This window comes from Bos mutus, chromosome 22 (assembly GCF_027580195.1).
Source record: "Bos mutus isolate GX-2022 chromosome 22, NWIPB_WYAK_1.1, whole genome shotgun sequence".
NCBI classification, from domain to species: domain Eukaryota; kingdom Metazoa; phylum Chordata; class Mammalia; order Artiodactyla; family Bovidae; genus Bos; species Bos mutus.
Window position 1 is genome coordinate 66,215,202 of NC_091638.1, and position 22,909 is coordinate 66,238,110.

The 22,909-nt window shown below is 60.4% G+C and overlaps 1 protein-coding gene across 6 annotated transcripts; it reads right to left on the reverse strand.

Annotated features, from left to right (window-relative positions):
• Positions 1 to 607: 607 nt before the first annotated feature.
• On the reverse strand, positions 608 to 19,472 carry ALDH3B1 (aldehyde dehydrogenase 3 family member B1). Of its 6 annotated transcripts, none has more exons than XM_070359096.1 (10): positions 19,339 to 19,472; positions 14,827 to 14,989; positions 10,824 to 10,934; positions 10,602 to 10,722; positions 10,214 to 10,299; positions 9,691 to 9,772; positions 7,168 to 7,554; positions 6,306 to 6,472; positions 3,251 to 3,350; positions 608 to 1,275 (listed from the first exon to the last, which is right to left on the reverse strand). In XM_070359096.1, exons 2-10 carry the CDS (start codon positions 14,986 to 14,988, stop codon positions 872 to 874), a joined length of 1,620 nt encoding a protein of 539 aa, XP_070215197.1. In that variant the 5' UTR covers position 14,989; positions 19,339 to 19,472; the 3' UTR covers positions 608 to 871. The 6 variants fall into 6 exon arrangements, with proteins under 6 accessions (XP_070215197.1, XP_070215194.1, XP_070215199.1 ...); XM_070359093.1 differs by having other exon boundaries at positions 6,306 to 6,559; XM_070359098.1 differs by having other exon boundaries at positions 6,306 to 6,559; positions 14,827 to 14,972; positions 19,339 to 19,421.
• Positions 19,473 to 22,909: the final 3,437 nt, after the last annotated feature.

Here is a 22,909-nt window from a genome sequence, read left to right on the forward strand (position 1 = left end):
AGGACAAGGATGGCGGCACGGGGCCTGCGCAGGGCTGTGGCAGAGCCTCCCAAGGAAGGTTTCCCGTCCAGACTTGTGGGCCAGAGGGAGCCCGTGAAGGGGTTCAGGCTGAGGGCTGGCATGGTCCAGTGGGCTTTGGGAAGATCCGTGGGTGCACTGAGAAGGGCTGGGCCTGGGGGAAGAGGGTAGGTGATGGATGGCCCTGGGCACAGCCTTTATTTTAGTGTGTGGATTGGGGAGGCCTGTGGCGTCATCGAATCATCAGGAATTGCCCAGAGATGGGACTTGGGAGGTAGAAGGGAGGGTCCAGCTGGAGGCCTGGGAGTTCGGCAGCTGAATGACTGGGGACCGCTCCATAGCATTGAAGTCCAGGAGGATGAGCAGGACAAGGAAGAGGATGAGCTCAGGGTGGGACATGGAGAAGGGAAGGTGCCCAGGGCCAACCACTTGGGGGACAGGAGCATGTTCAGAGCTCCTCAGGGCTCGAGCTGAAGGGAAGGAGAATCTACTGCGGGCATCTCATCAATCTTGCCTGGAGGGAGAGGTGGGGAGAGAGACAAGGGAGGCAGCCTTCCCCCGCCCGAATGAGGAGACAGGACGCTGGAGCTTAGAGTCAGCAATTATGTTCCAAATTTTAATCCTCACAGTGATCTCAGGAGATATTGTTTGTCACCTCCTCTCTACACCAGAGAGGGGGACAAGCTCAGAGAGGGCAGGAACAACCCAGGTCACAGCAGGTCCACAGCAGGGCATGGACCAGATGCAAGGACCCCTTCTGCACCCCTCCACAGAAAGAGAGGTCCCGAGAAGTGCCCACAGCTGCCCGACTCTCCTGGGACATAGGTGGCCACCCTGGGAGCCAGAGAGCAGGTTACACAGTCTCCCACGTGCCCACACCTTGGCCCATCCTGGTTGCGGGGCAGCTGAGGGCCTGAAAAGAGAAGCCCTGGGTGAGAGGAGGGCAAGCACTGGTCTGGACTGTGGCCTTGGCAGGTCCTTTCCCCCTGCATCGTGGATCCCAGGTCGTGTCTCCACCAGCCTCAGGTGGCCACGGCAGCGGAGGACTCATGGGCGTGGGGTGGGAGGGACGCTCAGTGCCCCGCGCCTGGGGTGGGCTCACAGCAGGGTGCAGCTGCAGCTGCGGGTCTCCATGGCCATCAGCAGCACCCTCAGGTTGCGCGGAGTGTGGGGCGGGTAGCGGATGGCGTAGATCTTCTCCAGCCCGGGGCGGCGCAGCAGGCAGGCGCGGTGGTGGGAGAAGGTGTCGAAGGAGAACTTGCCGTGGTAATTGCCCATCCCACTGCTGCCTGCAGAGGGATAGGGGGCACGGCAGTCAGGCCCCCAGTGGCCGGCCAAGGGGCGTCAGACACACCTGGGCTCTGCCGGTCACAGGGTATGACCTGAGTGGGCCGCTTCATCCCCCGAGCCTTGGTTTCCCCACATGTAAAGTGGGCTAATCATGAGATGCTATGGGTAAAGGGCTTAGCCCCACCCTGGCATCAGCACCCAGTCAAATAAATGTTGAGGACTCCAGGTCTGGGGCAAGATGGGTGGACAGTGGGTGAGTGGGTTCCAGGGGTGGGGGGAGGGATGGATTGGGGGTTTGGGGTTAACTGCACACTATAGAAACTAGACAACAGGGACCTACTGTGTAGCACAGGGAACTATATACAATACTTATAATAACCTATAATGGAAAAGAATCTGAAAACGTGTGTGTGTGTATGTGTTAGTTGCTTAGTCATGTTCAACTCTTTGAGACCCCACGAACTGTAGCCCACCAGGCTTCTCTGTTCATGGAATCCTCCAGACAAGAATACTGGAGTGGATTGCCATTCCCTTCTCCAGAAGATCTTCCCAACCCAGGGATGGAACCCTGGTCTCCTGCATTGCAGGCAGATTCTTTACCATTTGAGCTACAGGGAAGTCCTGTGTGTGTGTGTGTGTGTGTGTGTGTGTGTGTGTAAAACTGAATTGCTGAAACCAACACATTATTGTAAATCAAATATACTTCAGTTAAAAAAGAGGGAGACAAGATGGAAAGTAAAGAAAGCAACCCCGCAGTGGATTCTGGGGTGACTCCCTAGGTTTGAATCCCAGCTTTGAACTGGCAAGTGACTTTGCCTTGGTATCCTCGTGACATGGGGGAACAGTGGCACCACCTTCTAGAGTCGCAGGGACAAGTGTTCAGCCCCATAGATACAGCAAGTGCTGTGTTGAGTCCACAGTGTCTAGGTAGGGAGACAGTCAAGGACCAGGCAGTAGGAAGTCCCGGGGATGCAGCCTGGTGGAAGCAGGGGCAGTCTGAGAGGGCTTCCTGGAGTGGGTGAGGCCTGAGGGATATGGCATTGACCAGATAAAGTGGGAGTGTGGGGGCAGGAAGGCCCCAGACTGAGGGACAACTCGAGAGAGCGTTGGAGGTGGGTGACCTGGATGTGCTGGGACTCAGGTCAAGCTCCGTGTGGCTGGGGCAGCAGCTAGGGAAACAGGAGAGGAGGCTGGAGCAGGATTTCACGGCCAGGCCAGGCAGGGCAGGCCTCTGGAAGCCGGGTCAGGGTCCTGTGGCTCCATCAGGGGCTGGGAGTTATGGGGGGCTTCATCAGGGGAGTAAGAGGACCGGGTTCCCCCACTGACAGATCCACTCACTTCCCTGAAGAGGAGCGACTGGGACTGGAGGTGGGGAGCCAGGCAGGCTGGGGGTGGGGCTTCCAGAAGGGGGCCGGCCTGTGCCCAGCCCTGGGAGGGCCTGGGACGACCAGGGCAGCCTGCCAGGCCCTGCTGGTCATTTACTCCGGTGCCCAGTGGGCCCTCTCCTCCCCTGAGGAGGAGGTCTCTCAGAGAGGGGCCGTGGTGGCCCCACATCATACAGCCGTCGGGCTTGCTGGGGCCAGCCTCAGAGGCCAGGACCTTGCAGCCGGCCTGGGGGCTGCTAGGGCCTGGTGGAGTGGGGAGCTGACAGCAGCCCCCTGTCTCCATCATGGACCCGAGGGGGTGCGGGAGGGCTTGAAGGAGCCGCGTGTAGCCGCATGTGGCATAGAGAGCACACCTGGGCTGCCCTGTGTGTGCCACCAGGCCGGCCGGGGAGAAAAGCTGCAGCAAGCACCGCGGACGGACCTCACGGTGATGCTGAAAACAACGTAAGCTGTGTGTCTGCGGGTCTGCCTGCGGAGGGAAGTGCCAGGACCGGCGTGGAAGGTTCCACTCCAGGCTCTGTGGAGGGGAGTGGGGGGAGGTGAGAGCCGGCACCTACCCACTCCTCCGAAAGGCAGGCTGGCCAGGGTCAAGTGCATGAAGCCGTCGTTCCCGCAGAAGCCCCCGCTGCTGGTCTGGGCCAGGACCCGCTTGACCACCTGGCGGGGAAGCAGCGGTGAGGCTGGTAAGAGAGCTGCCGGGGCTCTACCTGGCCCCCTCGGGGTCCCAGGGCCCATGGCAGGGTCTGAGGCCACCATGTGATCTGAAGAGTAGCCTGCCACCCCCACGTCCCCACTGGAGACGTGTGTCTTGAGCCTCCCTTGAGTGTGGTCCACGCAGGCGGCTGCGGACACAGACTCAGGCTGGCAGGGGAGGCGGGAAACCCAGCTTCCTCCTGGGGACGTGGAGGGGCGGGTGATCAGGGAGATACCCCGGGAGGGATGTGAGGTGCCTGCTGGGTGTCCAGGAGGGCAGAGGTGAGTAGGAGGGACCCCCACCCACCCAGGGTGAAGGCCAAGTGGGGAGGCCGAGGGGCAGGGAAGCTGTGGAAGGCCTTGCGGACTGCACCACCGGGAGGACACTGAGATTTGTACTTTGGAAATATGAACTTGACCCCTGCTTGACTTAATGAAGGCCCTTCTTAGGTCTATGGACAATAAAGAAAGATTCAGTTTAGTCACTCAGTCGTGTCCAACTCTTTGCAACCCCATGGACTGCAGCCCACCCAGCTTCCCTGTCCATCACCAAGATGAGTAGACACTAAAGAGTTGTTGCATAAAAACTTGGCTGTAGTTACAATGTGTGACCCTCAGGTCACAGCTAGATCAGGGCCTCCTGCAGAGTGGAACCCCATCCTCAGGATCAGAAAATCCCGTTGAGACCAGCAGTAAGGACAGCAGAAGGCGGAGCCGGGACCACCAGTGCTCAGTGAGGACCCAGGGCAGGGCACGCAGGGTGGGATGAGGGTTTGTGTCACCGCGTGGGGTGGGATGAGGGTTTGTGTCACCGTGTGTCCTGGAACAGTGCCAGGCAGTCAGAAAAGCTTGAAAGCCGATTGGCCAGATGACCCGCCTCCCTGCTTCCAAACACCTGTGCAGCACTTTCTTTTTTGACTGCTGTGTGCAGCATGTGGAATCTTGGTTCCCCGACCAGGGAGTGAAACCTGTGCCCCCTGCATTGGGAGCAGGTTTAACAGAGCCCTAACTACTGGACACCCAGGGAAGTTCCTGTGTAGCGTTTTCTAAAGTTAACATTACACAGATAAACAAGGGCTCCTTGAAGGAACAGCTGATTCTAGAGCCAGGCAGCTTGTAGACCCAGAAAGGAAGGAAGTGGTGGGAAAACCAAAGGATGGGCAGGTGTCTGGGACAGAGCAGCTCCCAGTGCCCAAAGGCCGGACAGGTCGAACGAAAATCAGGTGGTATTGGGGACAGGTTGAACAAGGAATCAGGTGGTATTGGGTTGTAACCCGGAAAATAAAGCAGATGCACTGGAGTCCATGCTGATATACAGAACCAGGCTTCCCTGGTGGACCAGTGGTTAAGACTCCGCGCTTCCACTGCAGGAAGCACAGGTTCAGTTCCTGGTCAGAGAACTGAGATTGCACGTGCCACGTGGCGCGGCCAAACAGAAAAAAGGCACTGATATAAAGAACCAAGCCAAGATTCCAGGTAGGATATGCAGATGTTCCCCCTCCAGCAGGTAGAGCTTACTCTCACCCCCTTCCATTGAAGGTAGGCTAGACTTAGTGACTTGCTCTCACAGAACAGAATAAGGAAAGGGAAGAATAGACCTCGTGCCAGACCTAACCTTGGCCAGGGATGAAGGTTAACCTCACCAGTGATGCATGGATCTCATGGTCCCCTGAGGATGAGCAGAGACGGGCCCTTGACCCTGTGGGCTTCTTTCATGAGAGAAACAGCTGGCCACTGAGATGGGGGACATTCTGCAGGACAGATGGCCAGCACCCCGTTAAGCTGAGAGATGGCCACAAGGGGACCAGAGGAGCCATGGCAACTAAATGCAGCTCGGGACCCTGGCCTGGATCCTGGGGTGGAAAGAAAAACTGGCAAAATCTGTCTAGAGTGTGGTTGACAGCAACGTGCCAATGTCAGTTTCTTAGTTTTGACCAACGTAAGGGGAGAAACTGGAGTATAGGGGCCTTCCCTGGACTCTCTGCAACTTTTCTGTAAATCTAAAATTATTCCAAAATTAGAAGTTTGTTTTAGAAAAGCCTTTCTAGGACTTCCCTGGTGGTCTACTGGGTAAGACTCCATGCTCCCAGTGCAGGAGATCTGTGTTCCATCCCTGATCAGAGAACTAGATCCCACATGCCTGCTGCAACTAAGAACTTGCATGCCACAACTGAGACCTGACACAGCCTAAATAAATAAATATAAATAAAAAGTAAAATTTAGAAAAGCATTGTCCAGGGGAATCCCCTGGAGGGTCAGTGGTTAGGACTCTGCGCTTCCACTGCAGAGGGCATGAGTTTGAGCCCTGATTGGGAACTAAGACACTGCATGCTGCACGGCACTCCGGTGAGGGGGGGGAAGCATTGCCCAGTCTATGAGGCATCTCAGGAGGGCTGGGGGTGGGGGACGTGTGTCCTGAGCTGGAGATGGCTGGCCACATGCATGTGAGCCTCCCAAAGGGCCCCCAGGGAGGGGCAGGGGACCAGGGCTCACTCTTGGGTCTGCGTGTTCTGGTCATCCATCCCCCCTCAGTCATCCCATCCCGTGTTGTGTGTGCCTTCCACGAGCCAAGCACTGAAGGGGACACTGTGGTCACCAGGCCGAGATGATGCAGAACAAGAGAGGCCAGGCCTGACCTAGAGAGGATGCTGGACCCTAGAGGAGACCCTGGGGAGCTGCCCACTAAAGGCCCAGGAGAACGTGGCCTAGACTGAAAGGCAAAAGGGAGGCCCTGCTGCCCCCAGGAGGAAGGAGAGAGACAGAGCCAAGCGTGCCACCTGTCAGTGACCCCGAGGGACCAAGAACCCCTGCCCTCCTGCCAGGCCCATTGGTCCACTCTGGTCCTGTAGCCATCGCCCTCTGCTGACCCTACTCCAGTCTCCACTGCGGCCACCTGCCCCCACCTGCGTCCAGCCCTACCTGGCTGCTGTTGGAGAAGGCGTACAGGGCCAGGGGCTTCTCCCGACGGTTGATGAAGTCGATGGCCTGGCCCAGGCTCCTCACGTTCACGATAGGTAGGATGGGCCCGAAGATTTCCTCCTGCATCACCGGATCGGTCTCCTGCACGTCCACCAGCACCGTGGGGGCTGCCCGGGACAGGGGCCGGCTCAGCCCAGGGGCGGGGCCTCTGGCGGGCGGGGCCTGTGGCGGGCGGGGCCTATGGTGGGCGGGGCCTGTGGTGGGCGGGGCCGCGGGCTGTCAGGGCTCAGGGACCCGGATGTCCCAGGGACGGTACTCTCCCCGCAGCCCCTGGGAAGTGACCACGAGGGGCTCCCCAGCCTGACCGGGCCCGTGGGGCTCAGAGAACCACTCAGCCTTAGTCTCACAGTCAGAGGGTGATCCGATCTTAGATCCCAGAGCCTGAGGCTCCAGGTCCCAGCCTGTTAGACCCTCCGAGTCTTTCAGCCCAGGAGACCAGGGTTCTTTGTTGACAGCAGAGCAGACGCTCAGGACGGGCAGTGGGAGCTGAGAACCGGAATCGTGGGCGTGTAGCACTGGGGGTCGTGTGGCCCGTGGAGAAGCTGATCTTGGGGCTGAAGTTGGGAACCTGAGCCTACAACTCTGGGGTCTGAGCTTGGAGAACTTTGGCCAGAGTGTGGAGTCGTGGGGTCGCGGGCTCAGACCCCAGGAACAGGAAACACCGGTGTCACGAAGTCATGGCACCAGGCTGGGGGAGCCTCAGAGCCCAGACTCGGGGCCCAGCTGTGACCCCCAGCGAGTAGGGGTCTTCGCTGGGGTGGGGGTGGGAGTGGGGCACAGTGGCAGGGAGGGCGGGGCTCACCGATGTAGAGATCGCATTCGTCACTCTGGCCGCCGATGACCACGCGGCCACAGCTCAGCAGGCCCCGGAGCCGCTGGAAATGCTTCTGGCTGATGATGCGGCCCAGGTTTGGGGAGCTCTGGGGGTCGTCGCCATAGAAACGGGTGATGGCGCTCTGCAGGGCGGGCACCAGCTGCGCCTGCATCTCGGGACTGCACAGGACATAGTCGGGGGCCACGCAGGTCTGGCCCGCGTTGAAACAGCGGAAGAAGGCCACCCGGTTGGCCACGGTCTGGGGGTCGCAGTTGTCGTCCACGTAGCAGGGGTTCTTGCCTCCCAGCTCCAGCGTGACGGGCGTCAGGTGCTTGGCGGCGGCAGTCATGACAATCTTGCCAACTTGAGGGTTCCCTGGGCAAGGAAGGAAACCGAGTGGCTCTCCATCACTTGACTAGGCGGGCGGCCCCAGCCCAGGGCTGGGCACTCTCAAGGGGGGTCACTCCCTGCCCTGCACTTCCCTGGAGAGGCCTTTGAATGGGGTCTCACCTGGCCTTTCCTTGTCAGTTGCTGCTACACTGGGGCCTTCCTCCCATCATCTTCCCCCTACCCCCTGACCAGCCCCATACAGTGGAAGGTCCCGGCTCCCTCACCTGACTTGCCCACTTAGACGTCCAGGAACAGCGCCCCCCTCTACACCCCCTACAATGTCTCCCGGCTCCTGACCCCAGGCTGGGACCTGCAGGGACTCTTTCTAACCCGCCCCTCTGCACCCTCCCTTCTTTCCACTGGCCTCTGAAAATGACCCCTGTGGCCCAAGGTCAGCATCCCACTCCAGCTGGTCAACATCTGGGTCTCCCCTCCCTCTGACCTGATGTGGCAGCCCTGGCACCCTCCCCGCCCAGGTCCCGGCCTCTTCTCTGTGTTGGTCTCCCTGGTCTCACAGTCCCCTCCTCCGCTCAGCCACCCCAACCACTCCTGATGCCCCCGGGCCTTGAGACCCTCCTGCCCACGCCTGACCCAGGGTCCCACGCTGCCATTTGTGTCGCCATGACCCTGGTCTTTCTCCCAGCCACCACGGCCCGAGGGAGCCCGAGGCCCAGTCACCTCTCTGGTCTCACTTCCTCCTGCTTCCCTGTCCTTGGTCCCCTCTATCCAGGCCCCCTCACCCCCCGGGTGCCCTCCCCTGACCACCGGTCCTCCCTCAGGGCCTCCTGTCTTTGTCAAACACCTCCCTGACTATGAGGCCATCCTGACCAACTCCGCCATGTGCCTTCCCACCTCTGCCCTGATCAACTTGGAATGGGCCCCATGACAACGCAGGAGACCTTGCCTTCCTACCCTGCTTCATCCCAAGGCCTGGCTGTGCCGGGCACGGTCTGCGCTCTAGTAAACGTTCAGTGAGCGAGCAAGTGAGTGAGTGAGTAGATGCTGCCCAGGCCACGTGCTGTGACAAAGGCTTTCATTCATCCACTTATCCTTAGGACAGGCCTGTGACTTGGGGATGGCCCCTGTCCCACTGGTAAGGAAACTGAGGCCTGGGCAAGTCAGGAGATGTGGCAGAGTGCCTTCTGATGGTCCGTCGGCCCCTGCACAGACTGCCTCAGGGGCCTGACCTGGACACTGGCCTCTGGGGTCTGCCTGCCTCGCCTCTGCACCCTCGGTCCTAAGGGACCAGGGCCCAAAGCCCATTGAGCTTCGGGGTGTGGCAGTGGAAGGTGAGTGGAGGGTGGGTGGTGGGCCCCTCCAGCTGCCTCCTCCTGGTATTCCCCCTGCCCTGGGAATCTGGAGGAACAGCTGAGGACCCTGCCTCTGCGCTCCCCCATCTCCTTCCCTGTCTGTTACAGTGGCGGTTGGCAGGCCTTGTCCCAGGCTCGCGGCAGGGTCTGGGGAGGAGAGAGGCCGAGACAGCCTCCCCGGCCAGGGACGAGGTGTGCTGTGGGGGAGGCAGGTCTGGCCTCCCTCCTCCAGGGCCTGGCCCACTGACATGGCTGTCTGCCTCCTCCATCCTTTCTTCTCTTCTGGGAACTCTGCCCTGGTCACCTGAAGCTAGGTGGTGTCTGGGCCCCATGGGCACATGCCAGGATGATGGCAGGTGACCTCTGGGGGCAAAATCCAGCCTGCCCCAACCCTGGCTAGTGAGGTGGGCACTGCATCTCTTTGTCACCCAAGTCTCCGGACCCTCATCCGTCCAGCCTTCCAGAAGGGCTGTGGGGTGGTGAGGGAGTGCCTGGCATAGCCGGAGCTCACTCAGCAAGGGCGGATGCTGTGACGTGTGAAACTGTGATTGGTGGAGAGGCCTGTTCCTTGGGATGGGGCCCAGCTCCCCAAGGGTCCCAGGGGTCCAGGGCCACTCTCCAGGCTGCTTGTCTTGGAGCCGAGCGCACCCTCCAGAGCTCACCCCCGTGTCCTCCCTGGCTGGCTGTCTACCTCTGTCCTCTGAGCCTCTCTCCAGCAGCTGGGGACAAGGCCCCGAGCTGGCCTCAGGCCTCTCGCTCCTCCCATCCCGCGCGGTCCCCCCCAACCTGCCCCCGGCAGCTGGCCCCTCACCTGTGAAGAATATGTAGTCGAACTTGTGCTCCAGCAGCCGCCCTGTCTCCTGGGGCCCACCCAGCACCACGGCAAAGCAGCTCTGTGAAGGGGGATGGACAAACGGAGGCTCCCTCTGGGGTCCCAGCCTGAGAGCCCAACGGGCTGCCTGCCTGCCTGGGGCCACTCTCCCCTTGCCTGGCCTGACCCAGTTATGCTAGGGCTCCAGCTGGGCTGGGTGGGGAGCAGGGAGCCCCCCAGGGGCACTGGACAGGGGCAGTACCAGCTCAGCACGTGTGAGGTTGGGGTCTGGCAGAGTTGGGGTGGGGACTGAGGTCAGGATGACCAGAGACAGACAGGGAGCCCCTGGGGACAGGCCCCACCCCTCTGTTTCACGCAGAGGGGAACAGAGAAGGTGGTGACCTGGCCAAGGCCACACAACCCAGAGGAGGTAGGAACTCAGGTCCTGCCCCGGGCCCAGAGGGCCGGCCTGGCCCTGCTCGGCCCCAGTGTGGCTGCCTGGTCTGCACCGGGCCTGGCTCACCTGGTCCAGGTATCGGGGCAGCACCTCGGCCAGGACCTTCTCAGTGTTCTTGCTGATCTCCGAGGGTTTCAGCACCACGCAGTTCCCTGTGGGGCGGGGCGGGGTGGGGCGGGGAGAGGGCGGGGCCGTGTGTAGCCACGCCCCATCTCTATTTGGTCCTCACACACCTGCAGGGCAGGAGCCCACCTCACTCCCCCTCCAGGTGAAGAATACAGCTGGGCTAGGAGAGGTGCGGTGCCAGCCCCAAGGCCACACACATGGAAACCAGGCTGTCTTAGCCACCTGGTGCCAGGCCCCCCCAACTCCTCCCTGGCTCTGGGGATGGCTGTGAAGCCATGAGGCTGGGAGGGGATGGGCAGGGAGCAGGAAGGCAGAGGATCCCTCTCACCTGCTGCGAGGGCACCCACCAGGGGCCCCAGGCTCAGGTTCAGAGGATAGTTCCAGGGAGACAGGATGAGCACCAGGCCAAAGGGCTCCTTCCGGATGAAGGCCGAGTCCAGCTGCGTGGCCTGGGCCGGGGCCAGCGTGATGGAGAACAGTGAGGAGCTGAAACCCCAGCCCCTCAGCCACCCTCCACCCAGAGAGGTGTCCTGACCCCAGCGTCACTCACCAGGTTCTTGGACACTTTCTCATCCTTCATCCAGGCCCTCAGGTTCCTAAGGGCCAAGTTAATCTCGTTCTGGCTGATGCTGATTTCAGACACCTCTGCCTCGAAGGCTGACTGCAGGGTGGGTGGGGGGGAAAGGGCAGGGTCGGGACTGGGGTCAGGGACCCAGGATCCGCAGGTGGCCGGAGCCCTGGAGAGAGCTGGAGCCCTGGGAAGGGCAAAGCCTGCCTTATTGACTCATTCATTCATTCATTTATTCACTCCACGTTCACTGAATGCTTACAGAGTACGGGTCCCATTCCTGTGCTGGGGATGTAGCGGTGATGAAGCAGACAGAGGACCTGCCCCACAGAGCTGACGCTGTGGTGGGGGGCACAGTCCACGTGATGATGAGAATACTGACTACTCCATTAAGATGTGACAAGTGCAATAGAAGGATGAAACAGAGTTTCAGGGTGTGTGTGTGAGGGCCTGTGCATGTGTGTGTGTGTCTCTTTGCTCTATTTTACACAAGATGGTCAGTACCAGCCTCTGGGATGGCGTGACATTTGAGCAGTGAAGAAAGAAAGGAAGGCAGCCGATGGATACCTGGAGGCAGGATATTCCAAGCTGAGGGTATGGCATGTGCAAAGGCGCTGTGCAGCTTTGCTCTCTTCCTGGTTAGCAAGCAGGAGAGTGGGTGAGGTGATGAGGCCTAGCCACTGGGGTGGGGACTATTGAGCAGAGCAGGGACAGGATCTAACTCAAGTTTGAACAAGACTGTCCGTGTGGTCCCTGTGGCCTGCTTTGTGGATGTCAGTCTGCAGCAGACACGGAGGACAGGTGTATCTGGATAATTGCCATCAGTTCCCATAGCCCAGGGGCCAAGGGCAGATTTCGAGGGCAGGAGGCAGAAAGAGGCAAAAGTCAATAGGGACACTGTCCTGATCTCTGCCAGCTGGCATGCCTGCCCCACCCCCATGAGGCGGGAGGGAGCCAGCATGCGGGCTGCAGGAAACTGGAGGCCATCGCCCGGGACACCAGAGCCAGGCTGTCCTCATGAATGAGACTCCGCTGTTACAGTGAGAGTGCCTTCCTGCCAGAGGTGAGGACAATGGGCCCAGGGGTGGCAGAGCTGAGTCTTGAGTGGGAAGGATGTGGGGACCCTGGAGCAGAAAGCCCTGTCCACCGGCCTGCTTCAGGCATGCCTTCTACTGTGTCTGAGTTCACAGGCCACACTCCTGCCCAGTGAGATCTCCTGTGACCTGTGTGAGGTTTGGGCCTGTTTAAGGGGCTTCTCTGGTGGCTCAGATGGTAAAGAATCCACCTGCAATGCAGGAGACCCAGGTTCGATCCCTGGGTTGGGAAGATCCCCTAGAGGAGGGCATGGCAACCCACTTCAGTACTCTTGCCTGGAGAATCCTATAAACAGAGGAACCTGGTGGGCTACAGTCCATGGGGTTGCAAATAGATGGACACAACTGAGCGACTAACATTTTCACTCTTTTCAAGGGATGATCTGGACCCCATTGAATGCCATGGAAGAGTAGGTTGTTTTCAGCAGGGGCTGTGTGCCGTCAGGCAAGAACATGCCCTCTCTCAGTCACCTCTGAGGGTTACTGGGTGTGACCACCTGTACCGGGAAGGGCTGCTGGAAGTTAAGTGGGAGGATTCGTGCAGGGCAGACAGGGCAGTTGCTGCCTGCTGGGAGGGTGGGAACAGGGCTGGCCGAGACCAGAAGGAGGGACAGATTGGATTTCCTGGGCTGCTGCTACCTTTATGGGGCCTGGCTCCTGAAACCTTGAGGGTTGGAGGCGGGAGGTGAAATCTGAGCTGTAGGGAGAAGAGGGACCAGATAGACCATCGGGTCAGGTGTCACAGAGGCAGACAGGCCAGGCCAGCAGGTATGCAGGGCAGAGGCTCCGTGGGGGGAGCCCAATAAGCCAGGGTAGGGGATGAGAGTCCCCTCTGTCCTGGATCAGGTCCAGTGAGGGACACTCCACACAGGGAGGCAGAGCCAGGCCCCTTGGATGTCAGAGAGCCAAGGAGAGGATGCTCTGGCACCATGGTTTCATAAATGGGACAACAGATGATTCCAGACAGATGATGAGGGAACCCAGCTGTAGTCCCGGAGCATGGTGATAAATAGAAGGTTCAAGGACACTAAGAAAGGGGCTAGGCATCACCAGAAGGCCACGTCCTGAGGACAAGTCCTTGTGCCCAGCTTTTGCTGTCCCCACGGAATGGGGGTGCCCTGATCCATGACCTCAGATGCCAGGAAACCCCATAGTCTCTGAGTCCAGGCCTGCTCTGGAGCCAGGGTGGACACCCTGCTGGGTGTCTGCAGATCAGGTGGGTCCCAAGGAGGCTGCAGAGGCACCCCCAGGTCTGCCAGGGCTGACATCTCTCCCACAAACTGGGTGGAGCCAGCAGGCCCAGCAGAACAGCAAAGATGGCTGGAGGGCAGTAAGGGATGACTCCAGGGTTCCCTGGAGGGTTCTGCTCGTGGGCTCAGGAGGGGTGAAGAAGAGCTCGGTGCTCAGCATGAGCCAGTGTGGGACTGCTGCAGCCCCTGGGGACAGCGGCCGACATGCACCTTGGCCCTGTCCTGGTGTGAAGTGTCAGAATAGCACCTGACCAGCTGGCAGAGTCACAGCCTTGGAGGGTTACTGGTGGTGAAGGGCAGGGGGCACCAGTGTCCAAGGGTGAGTCTGGACACTGTGGCTTTGTGGCAAGCACAGGGATGTTTTGTCCAGAGAAGAAACTCGGGGACAGCTGTCTTGGGGCAGCGGCAGCCACATGGGGGGGCCCTACTGGCTGAGAAGGTGGGAGACTGACTACAAGGAAGGATATTTCTTGGGGTCCCCTCAAGGCTACTGCTGGAAACAGCAGGGACTGAGCCCCAGGCGTCCAGGATTTGGACAGAGGCCATGATGCCCACAGTACCTGGTGAAGCCGGAGTCCCCCCAACACACGCGGCCTCGGGGGTGCGACCCTCCTCTCCGGACCTCACCCCTCGTGTGTCTCCACCTCTTGCCCCCCCTCCAGCCACGCCGGCCTCCGAGACGCTCCTCCAGCACAAACACACCAAGCACCTCCTGCCTCAGGGCCTTTGCACGTGTTGGGCCCTCTGCCATTTCCCCCCTTGTCCCTGGGACCCTTCTCCCTCCCCCTTCACACATCACCATCTCCAGGAAACCTCCCTGACCCCCACATACCAAACAGCACCCTGACCCTGGTCCGCTCTCAACCCCTTCACACTGGGAGTGTCTCTCCATGGTATTTATCACCACCCAACATGCTTTGTATTTATTTACTGTCTAATTGTGTCTGTCCCCGGGGGGCCAGCTCCCTGGACTTGGTTTTATTTGTTGTATCCCCAGAGCCTAGAACAGGGCCTGGCACATAGTAAGTGTTCAATAAATAGAGTGGAGTGGGGGAATTCCCTGGCGGTCCAGTGGTTAGGACTTGGCGCTTTCACTGCCGAGGGCGCAGGTTGAATTCCCCGTCGGGGGACTAAAATCCCAAAAGCTGTTCGTGTGCGTGTTTGTGTGTGTGTGTGTGCGCGCGTGCATGCTAAATCGCGGTCCAACTCTTTGCAACCCACCAGACTTCTCTGTCTATGGAAGTATTCAGGCAAGAATACACTGGAGTGGGTTGCCATACCCTCCTCCAGGGGGGTCTTCCCGACCCAGGGACCAAACCTGTGTCTCTTAAGTCTCCTGCGTTGGCAGGTGGGTTCTTTTCCACTAGCACCACCCGGGAAGCCCCAGATAGCAGTGGAGTGGAGGTGGAAATGAACGACTGGATGAATGCAGAAGAGTGGGTTCTGGTGCAGGAAAGGAGGTGGGTGTGACAGCTTTTAGTTCCCCTTCGTGGAGGATGCAGCTGTCTCCACCTTCGCTGCCCACCTGCCCACCCCTGCCCCCCTCCCCGCAATTCCCCTCCCCTCACCCCTGCCGTCTTCCCCTCACCCCTGCCCTCCTCCCCTCACCCCTGCCCTCCCCCCCACCCCACCCCCACCCACCTTGTGCAGGTCCTGAGCCAGCGCCTCCTGCAGAAGCTGCTTGTTCTCTCGCAGGAAGCGGCTCAGGCCCTTCAGCTGGGCGGCCCGGAACTCAGCCGGCCGCGTGCGCCCCGAGACGAAGGCCTCCCGCAGCCGCTGCAGGGTGTCTGCAAAGGGGTCCATCCTGCCGGGCGGGGGGCAGCGTGGGTCGGGGTGCCCTCACTTCCGTGGCCCCCTCCCTGGCCCCTGCCCGCACCCAGATGGGCCCACGGACACCACCTCGGGGACTCATATGTAATCCCAGGGACCCGGGCTGCCCCACCTACACACACACACACCACACACAATCACACACAGGACACACTTAGACACCCACTACAGAACTACAGATCACGCCCCTCGGCCAGTGGACAGGAGGGCCCTGGACCCCAGGGCAGTCACGGGCCCAGGCCTGGGCTGGGGAACTGCTACTCCACAACCCCTAAGGGCGAGCAGGCAGCCGGGGGACCACGCGTCTTCCTGCCGCAGGGAAACGAGCTCCTAAGCCACAGCCCCCGCCCTGCTCCGCACTCCTCCCAGAGACGGCAGCCCTGAGCCCAGCAGGCCTGAGTGGAGCAACCGGGGGAGTGTGGCCACCAACGGCCGCTGCAGCCACTTCGCTGGGACATTCCTGACGCAGAATGCACTGCCACCCCCGGTCCCCAGGCAGGGGGCCCTGCCCGGGGAGGCCGGGCTGGTGGGCAGTGGCTCAGAGGCCGGGTGACAGGACCCCCCCCCGCCCCGTGGCCCAGCTCTGCAGCAAGATGGGGAAGGAAGAGCTCGCCTCCTACAGGTGCCGCGGCCCACCCCCACTCCGCGGCCACGGTGCAGGAGGAACAGGGAGTGGGGGTGGCAAGCAGTGAGGGGCAGCCCGGCCCGCATGCTGGCATCAGCCTGGGCCAGCAGGCTGGGTAGGGGCCCTGGCATTCCCCGGGGCCCCTGCCTGTTTACCTGAAGCTCACAAGAGGAGTGCTCTGACGCACTCGGTCCTCGGCCTGGTGCCAAGGACCCGTGGGGACCCTTTCCTCCTTCTCTTCTGACTCCCTTCCCTCGGGTCTCTGCTTGGCTGATGCCTCCTTCAGGCAGCCCACCATGATTACTCCCTTATACATTCTCACAGTGGGCCCGTGACCGTGCTCCCCACCACACTGCATGTGTGTGAGTTGCTCAGTCATGTCCGACTCTTTGTGATTCCCATGGACTGTAGCCCACCAGACTCCTCTTTCCATGGACTGTTGCAGGCAAGAAACTGAAGTGGGTGGCCATTTCCTTCTCCAGGGGATCTTCCCGACCCTGGGATCAAAGCCGGGTCTCCTGCATGGCGGGCAGATTCTCCACCGTCTGAGCCACCAGGGAAGCCCACACGGTGTAGTACTTTGTGGTAAATACTGGTTTCCTTCCGTCCACTTCCCTGTCCCCACCCCCATCCCTCTCCTCTCCCACTGGACTGGGAGCCAGGGCCCCGCTTTGCCTTCTTAGCCCGTCATTTGGGTTTGTGCTCCCCATCTGTTAGGGTCTCCCTTCCACCTACCAGCTGACAGGGTTTTTTTTTTTATCAAGGATGAGACCCTGCCTGCCAGTTCGGGGCCCAGGGAGTGGCATCAGTGCCCCCAGGCCTGCCAGCTACTGTTAAGTGGCCACAGCCCTAAGCTTTCTGGAGGGCTCCATGACCGCTAGGGCCAAGCTGCTCCAGCTGACAGGATGGCCTGGCCCGATGGACACCCTGCCGAGAGCTCGACGGGAGCCCTGCGCTGTCCCCATGCGTGATGGAGGCCAGACTGAGCCCATAGGCCTCCTGCTGCGATCAGGAGAAAGCATGCAGTGGTCTGGGCACAGGGCGGGTTCCATGTCCCCCAGAGAGGGTGACGGTGCCCCAGAGCGGGGACATTGTCAGGGCTACCCTCAAGCCCAGGCTCACCCTCTGCTCTGACCCTCCTCCTGGGAAGAAGGTATACCGGACAGAGGCCCAGGAGCCCAGAGCCTTGAGAACCCCCCGGGCCACCTTGTGAGCTCAAACCCTGACCCAGCCTCTTCTGGCTGTGTGACCTTGGGCAAGTCACTCTTCTCTCTGCCTCAGTTTCCACATCTGTAAAATAGGGATGTCGATAGCACTTGCTCTGGAGAAGGAAACGGCAACACACTCTAGTATTCTTGTCTGGGAAATGCCATGGACAGAGGAGCCTGGCGGGCTACAGTCCGTGGAGTCACAGAGCTGGACACAACTGAGCGACTAAACCACCACCACCAGTAACACTTGCTACCATCCGGAGGATTGAATGACATATCACCCCGGGAAGCAGTGGCCGTTGCCCGCATAGTTAATGGTCAGCTGTGGTTATTGTTACCAAGTGCTCGACAAATATTTATCCCTGTTCCCTCCCCCGGCCCCCTCTCACCTTCAGATTCCTGCTGATGGATGCTGAGTGCGAACCACACCTGCCCCCTCCCTCCTCCGCAGGGTTCCTTTCCTAAGAGTCTCGGCAGAACCCACAAAAATGTGAGGCATCTGGCTTGAAGGGAGCATCTCCCAGTGCTGGGAGGGGCGGGGAGCTCTGCGGGGGTGGAGGTCTGGTTGGAACATTCCAGCAGCCTCTCCAGGCAACACTGAGGCCAACTCACACAATAGTACCCCCTGCAATTTGGTCAGGACCGAGTTTCCCCCCCGGGGGTGCCTGCTGGGGAGCGGGGAGCTTGACTCAAGCCACAGGAGCAGGTGAGCCAAGGCTACCTGCGGGGCCTGGAGCCTGAGGGGACCCTGGGCCTGCGACCTCACATGGGAGCTGAGCAGCTGCTCTGGACATGCATGCAGGGGTTCCTGCACCAGGGGGTCTGGGGGCCCTGGGCCCACCTCCCTGGGAGCTGTTAAGTCAGTCGATGTGACAAGGGACGGCTTGTTCCCTCAAGGCCAGGGGCCTGGGGGTGCGCTAGTAAGAATAAGAACGACCAGGCGGTGACACTGCAGGTACTGTGTCGGCAGCGGGGGCACCAGCAGTGGGTACAGCACGGTGTTCAGATGGCGTCCCTGAAGGAAGCTGAGGCCCCGGGCCCGTGGCATCAAGACACTGACAGGCAGGGTGGGCACTCAGGTCTGCTGCCTCCAAAGCAGCATCAGGAAGCCGCTGCTGCCCGGGCCCCGCCCCTGCGCCCTGCCTGGTCCTGCCGATGAGCTACCTCCCAGCCCTCACCCCTGTTCACCCTCTCGCACTTTCTGCCTCGGTTTCCCTGTCTACACCACAGTCCCTCCAAAAGCATGCTCCCAGTATGCCGTGTCGGAGGCCCAAGGACCTGGGTCCAAATCCCAAGTTATCAGCTCGGGCCTCGGGCAGGTGGCTTGGCCTCCCTGTGGCTCACTTTTCCCATCTGTGAAATGGGCACAATGCCTTTGTCTACCCTGTGGTGCTGGGAAGTGGTTGGTGCTAGGCTGAGCCCCGTGAGTGCTCATGAGGATGGTTCCTGATGATTGTTATTCAGACAAGACCGCAAAGGACGGCTGTGCTGATGGGGCCGAGGGGAGAAGATCCTGGGGTGGGAAACCAAGGAGACCTTGGCCCAGTGTGGACACCCGGGAGGCAAGGACATCAACTTGGGACCCCATGGGGGCAGGGAAGCAGAGCTGGCAAGAGCAACAGAGGTGACCTTGGTGGTCTGAGGGCCTGGGAAGCCCCTTGACCATAAGTGGAGGTCACAGGCCTGGCTTGAAAGCCCCACAGGCCCCAGTACTCTAGAGTCTCTAATCTGGCCTCACGCCTGGAGCCGTGTAGCCTTAACGTGGATTTTCCCAAGGTCTCCCGCACTCTATGCAGCAGCCCCCTCCCTTCCGTGGGGGCTGTAGGGAGCTGCGGACCAACCCTTGGCTGTGGGCTGAGCCAACCCCAGCCCTGCCGCACGGAGAGGCTGTGCCGGAGGCTGGACTCCCTGATCCTGGCGAGGTCCGTCTGACAACAGCTTCTCTGCGAGGCCGGGAGGGCGGGGCCCAGCTGACCTTTCTTCCTGGACGTTGGCAGGGTCCATTCCCAAGAATGTGATCACTCAAAACCACTCACAGTGAACCCCGCCCCAGCAGCGGATACGTGTGGCCAATGCCCAGGAAATGTGTTGTCAGATGGATGCTTGACACCGCACCCCCTTCACCCCAGGGACAGGGGTGTATTCCTTCCTGGGGCAGCTGGTCCAGAGCTGGGGCTCCTGGCTCCCTCAGTAACCCCAGCCCAGCTCAGACTCAGTACGGGTGCTGGCTGGCCTCAGGGACCCTCAGCTTCTCTCTTTCATCTCTGAGGTTGGGGCAAAGGGAAGTCCCTTCCTCCTTCTTCTTTCTCCCCAGGTAGGCAGAGCAGCTCTGAGAAGACAAAGCTAGCTTTTGCCTGCGACCGTGAGGGGTCAGGCCTGCCCTGACCCAGAGTCTCAACAACAGCCCAGAGTCCCCGCACCAGCCTGCCAGCAGGCCCCGGCCCTGATCACTGGCCACTGCATCCCAGCCACCACGGAGTACCATACCTGAGGCCCTGCCCAGCTGCCCGTCTTCCTGGTCAGCCGCACTCTGCCCAGCTGCCCGCCCTGCCGTTATGAAATGTCCAGGGCTGGGCCGGCCCCTGGGGCGGGGCCACCCTGGCCTCGTGCCTGACTTTGACTCCAGGCTAGCTGGAGGCCGCAGGCTGAGATTTCACCAGCATTTCCCTCGGTGTGGGGGGGCCTCTAGGTCCTTCCCTGGACCACGAGAGAGGGCCAGGGCCCAGAGAGGGCCAGCACCAGACCAGCGCACACAGCAGGCCTCGAGGGAGCTCTGAGCTGAGGGTCCATCCCGAGGCCTTAGGGGGAAGGGTCCCAGGCCTGGCTGGAGGAGGAGGAGAGTCCAGGCAGTGGAATTCTGGTGTGGATGGGGGCTGCGGCCTGGAGTGGCAGAGAAAGCCTGCTCCCCACAACCCCCCCACCCCCGCCCCTCTAAGCCTCAGTTTCCCATCTGCAAAGTGAAGAGTTCAGATCCAAAGACAGCTGGAGTCCAGAAACACAACCTCAGGGCCCAGAAGGGCCACAGGCTTCGTCCTGATGGCCACGTGTCTGTGTCCGTCAGCACCGCCTCCCCCAGCACCCCATTCACGGCGCCTGTCACCCCTGCAACGTGACATTTTACAAGGAGGAGATGGAGGCCCGGGGGGAGGATCTGACCCTACAGGGCACAGCGGCGGGCTGGGACCCACATGAGAAGGCTGTCACTCTGTACCGGCCCGGGCTGGTCTCCAGCCAACCCCTCCTAACCTCCTGGGAAAGAGCGCCGCCCTCTGCCCTCCAGCCGCCGTCGTGACAAGTGTGGCCGTGGAGGTTCCTGTGTGCCCGCTCCTCCGCGTCACCCCAGCCCCCATGCCCGCACACCTGTCAGAGCCAGCACAAAGGAGGAAGATCCCCCCACAGGTGCTGGTGTCAGACAGGCGGCTGATTAGGTTACAGGTGTGGGGACAGGTGTATCCTCCGTACCATCGCTCCAGGCTTGTCGCCCCGGGCTCACTGCTGCCCCTCCACCTTGGTACCCTGGGTCTTGCCCAGGATCGTGGCCCAGGGCCTCTGGGCCAACTGGGCCCCCGGGAGATGCTCCTCACGGCCCCCACCCTCCCCGCGGCCCCTGCCTACCTGGGAGGGCAGAAGAGGCCTCCGGGACCTCCTGCAGGATCTGGTAGCCCCCCAGAGGCTTCAGCCACTGGGATGGGGTAAGGGGCTGCTGGAGCCCCCGTCCTCTGCGTGGGATGGAGCCCCCAGCCGCTGCCTGTCACGTGGCTCAGCATGTGACAGCCCTGCCCTGCTGCCTGGAGCTGAGCCAGGCAGAGGCAGAGCCAGCGGCAGGCGGGGCAGGGCTGGAGCTGAGCCTGGCAGTGGTCAGCCTGGAACCAGGCCCAGAGAGGGGCAGTCACTGATCTAAGGCCACACAGCAAATCAGGGACCCACCTGGGGAGACACTGGTGGGTGGCAGGGGTATTGCAGGATCCTGAGGGGCCCCTCCCTGACCGGGGATCCCTCCTGCAGGGGTTACCCCTGAACTTGTCACGAATTCAGCCTGGGAAGTCCCCAGAGAGGACTGTCCTCCTGGCACAAGGGTCCTTATCTGGCCTGGGAGTGAAGCTACCTGAGTCCTAAGGGGCACTGCCCCCTGGGGAGGAACAGGGGGCAACCCCCTCCCCTCTCTGGGTTGGATGCCTCGTGTTGATCCTTAAAGCTCCAGGGGCTCAGTGGGACCTGGGGTTACACCCTTGTCCCAGAGAGCTTGGGATAAATGGGGAGATATTGCCAAGGTACTACTGGGAGCCATTCTTGGAGCCAGTCTGGTGGTGCCAGGGTCTTCTGAGGACCCAGGTCAGCCGGTGGAGTGGGTTTTGGGGGAGCACAGAGGTCAGCGGCTGGCGGTGGGGGGCACATCTGACCAGCCGGGCCCTGCCCTTCTGCAGCTCCTCTGGGTTTCAGATTGCAGATCTGGATGAAAAGGCCCTTGTGATCGTCACCTTTGGGCTCCCTCTCTGGGCAGAGAGATGGGGGAAGGTGAGCAGGTCATGGGCTAAGGCATCACGTTCATTCATTCATTCATTCATTCTGTCCCTCACCTGATGAGCCTGGCTCACAGAGCCTCAGATCCAAGCATCTGACCACCTGGCCTGCTGACGGATACAGGCTCCCCAGGTGATCTTAAGCAAGTCTCAACCCCTCTCCAGGCCTCTGTTTCCTCCCCCTAAAACGGGGTTGATGCTCTCTGCCTCACGGGGCTGCTGTGAGGGTGAAATCCAAGCACGTCTGGAAAGCCCCCAGTAGACAGCAGGTTCTCAGTAGATATGAAGGATTTTCTGCCCCTTTCCCCACACTCCTAAGGGAGTGGCCACCCCAGGCCTTGTCCCTGGGGTCCTGCTCCCAGCTTTGAAGGCAGGACCTGTCTACGCCCTGGCAGCCACCTCCATGGAGGCCAGTGTGACCCTGGGGGGCAGTCACAGGCCACTGGGGTGCAGTGCCCAGCATACAGTCGGCGCTCATTTGTGTGCTCACTTAGCAAAGCTTCACTAACACATGACACAGACTCTCATATAATTCTCAGACGTGTGGTCTGAACTTCACAGACGAGACAACAGACTCAGAGACGGCCAGTGGCTGGGCCAGGGCCACACAGACGGACAAGCAGGGATTCTAACGCAGCCAGGTCAGGGTGCCCAGCCCTCGGCGTCTCCAGGGGCCCCGCTGTCTTGCCTAGGAGCCGAGCGGGGTCACCCCCACTCCCAGGAGCCTTCGGGTCTCAGACGAAAGCAGCGTTTATCCTGGACACTTGCTGTGTCAGGCGCTGGGCAGGGTCTTTAGCACATCCCAGCTCGGGGCCTCCCAATAGCTTGTGACAATCGTCATCCCCGTGGTTCTTAGTGTTTTTTATGATTTGTTAAAATAATTATTTTAATCAATTTTGTTGGCTGCACAGGGTCTTAGGTGCAGCGTGCGAAGATCTTCAATCTTTGTCGAGGCGTGTAAGAGCTAGCCCCCTGATCAGGGATCCAACCCGGCCCCCCTCCACTGGAAGTGTGGAGTCTTAATCACTGAACCCCTAGGGAAGTCCTCCCATGCTTTTTAGTTTTAAAAAATGGCAAAAATCTGCCTCAAGGCCACAGAAGCAGTGTTAGGGGAATCAGCAGTGGACCCTGAGTGCTCTTTTGAATTCAGTGCAGGGGTGACGCTTCACGCGACCTCTGGAGCTGTTTCAGGGTGTTCGAATCAGGAATAATGTGTATGCCTCCTGTTTGCTTTTCTGTGAGGAGCATCTATTATTTTCAAATGATAACAAAAATAGATCCTAGTACAGAAAAAATTGGACCTTCCCAAGCGTCTCAACAGTAAAGAATCCACCTGCAGTGCAGGAGCCTCAGGAGACTAGGGTTCAATCCCTGGGTCGGGAAGATCCCCTGGAGGAGGGCATGCAAACCCACTCCAGTATTCTTGCCTGGAGAATCCCATGGACAGAGGAGACTGGTGGGCTACAATCCATGGGCTCACAAAGAGTCAGGCATGACCGAGCGACTTAGCACGCACGCATGCACAACTTGGGACATTT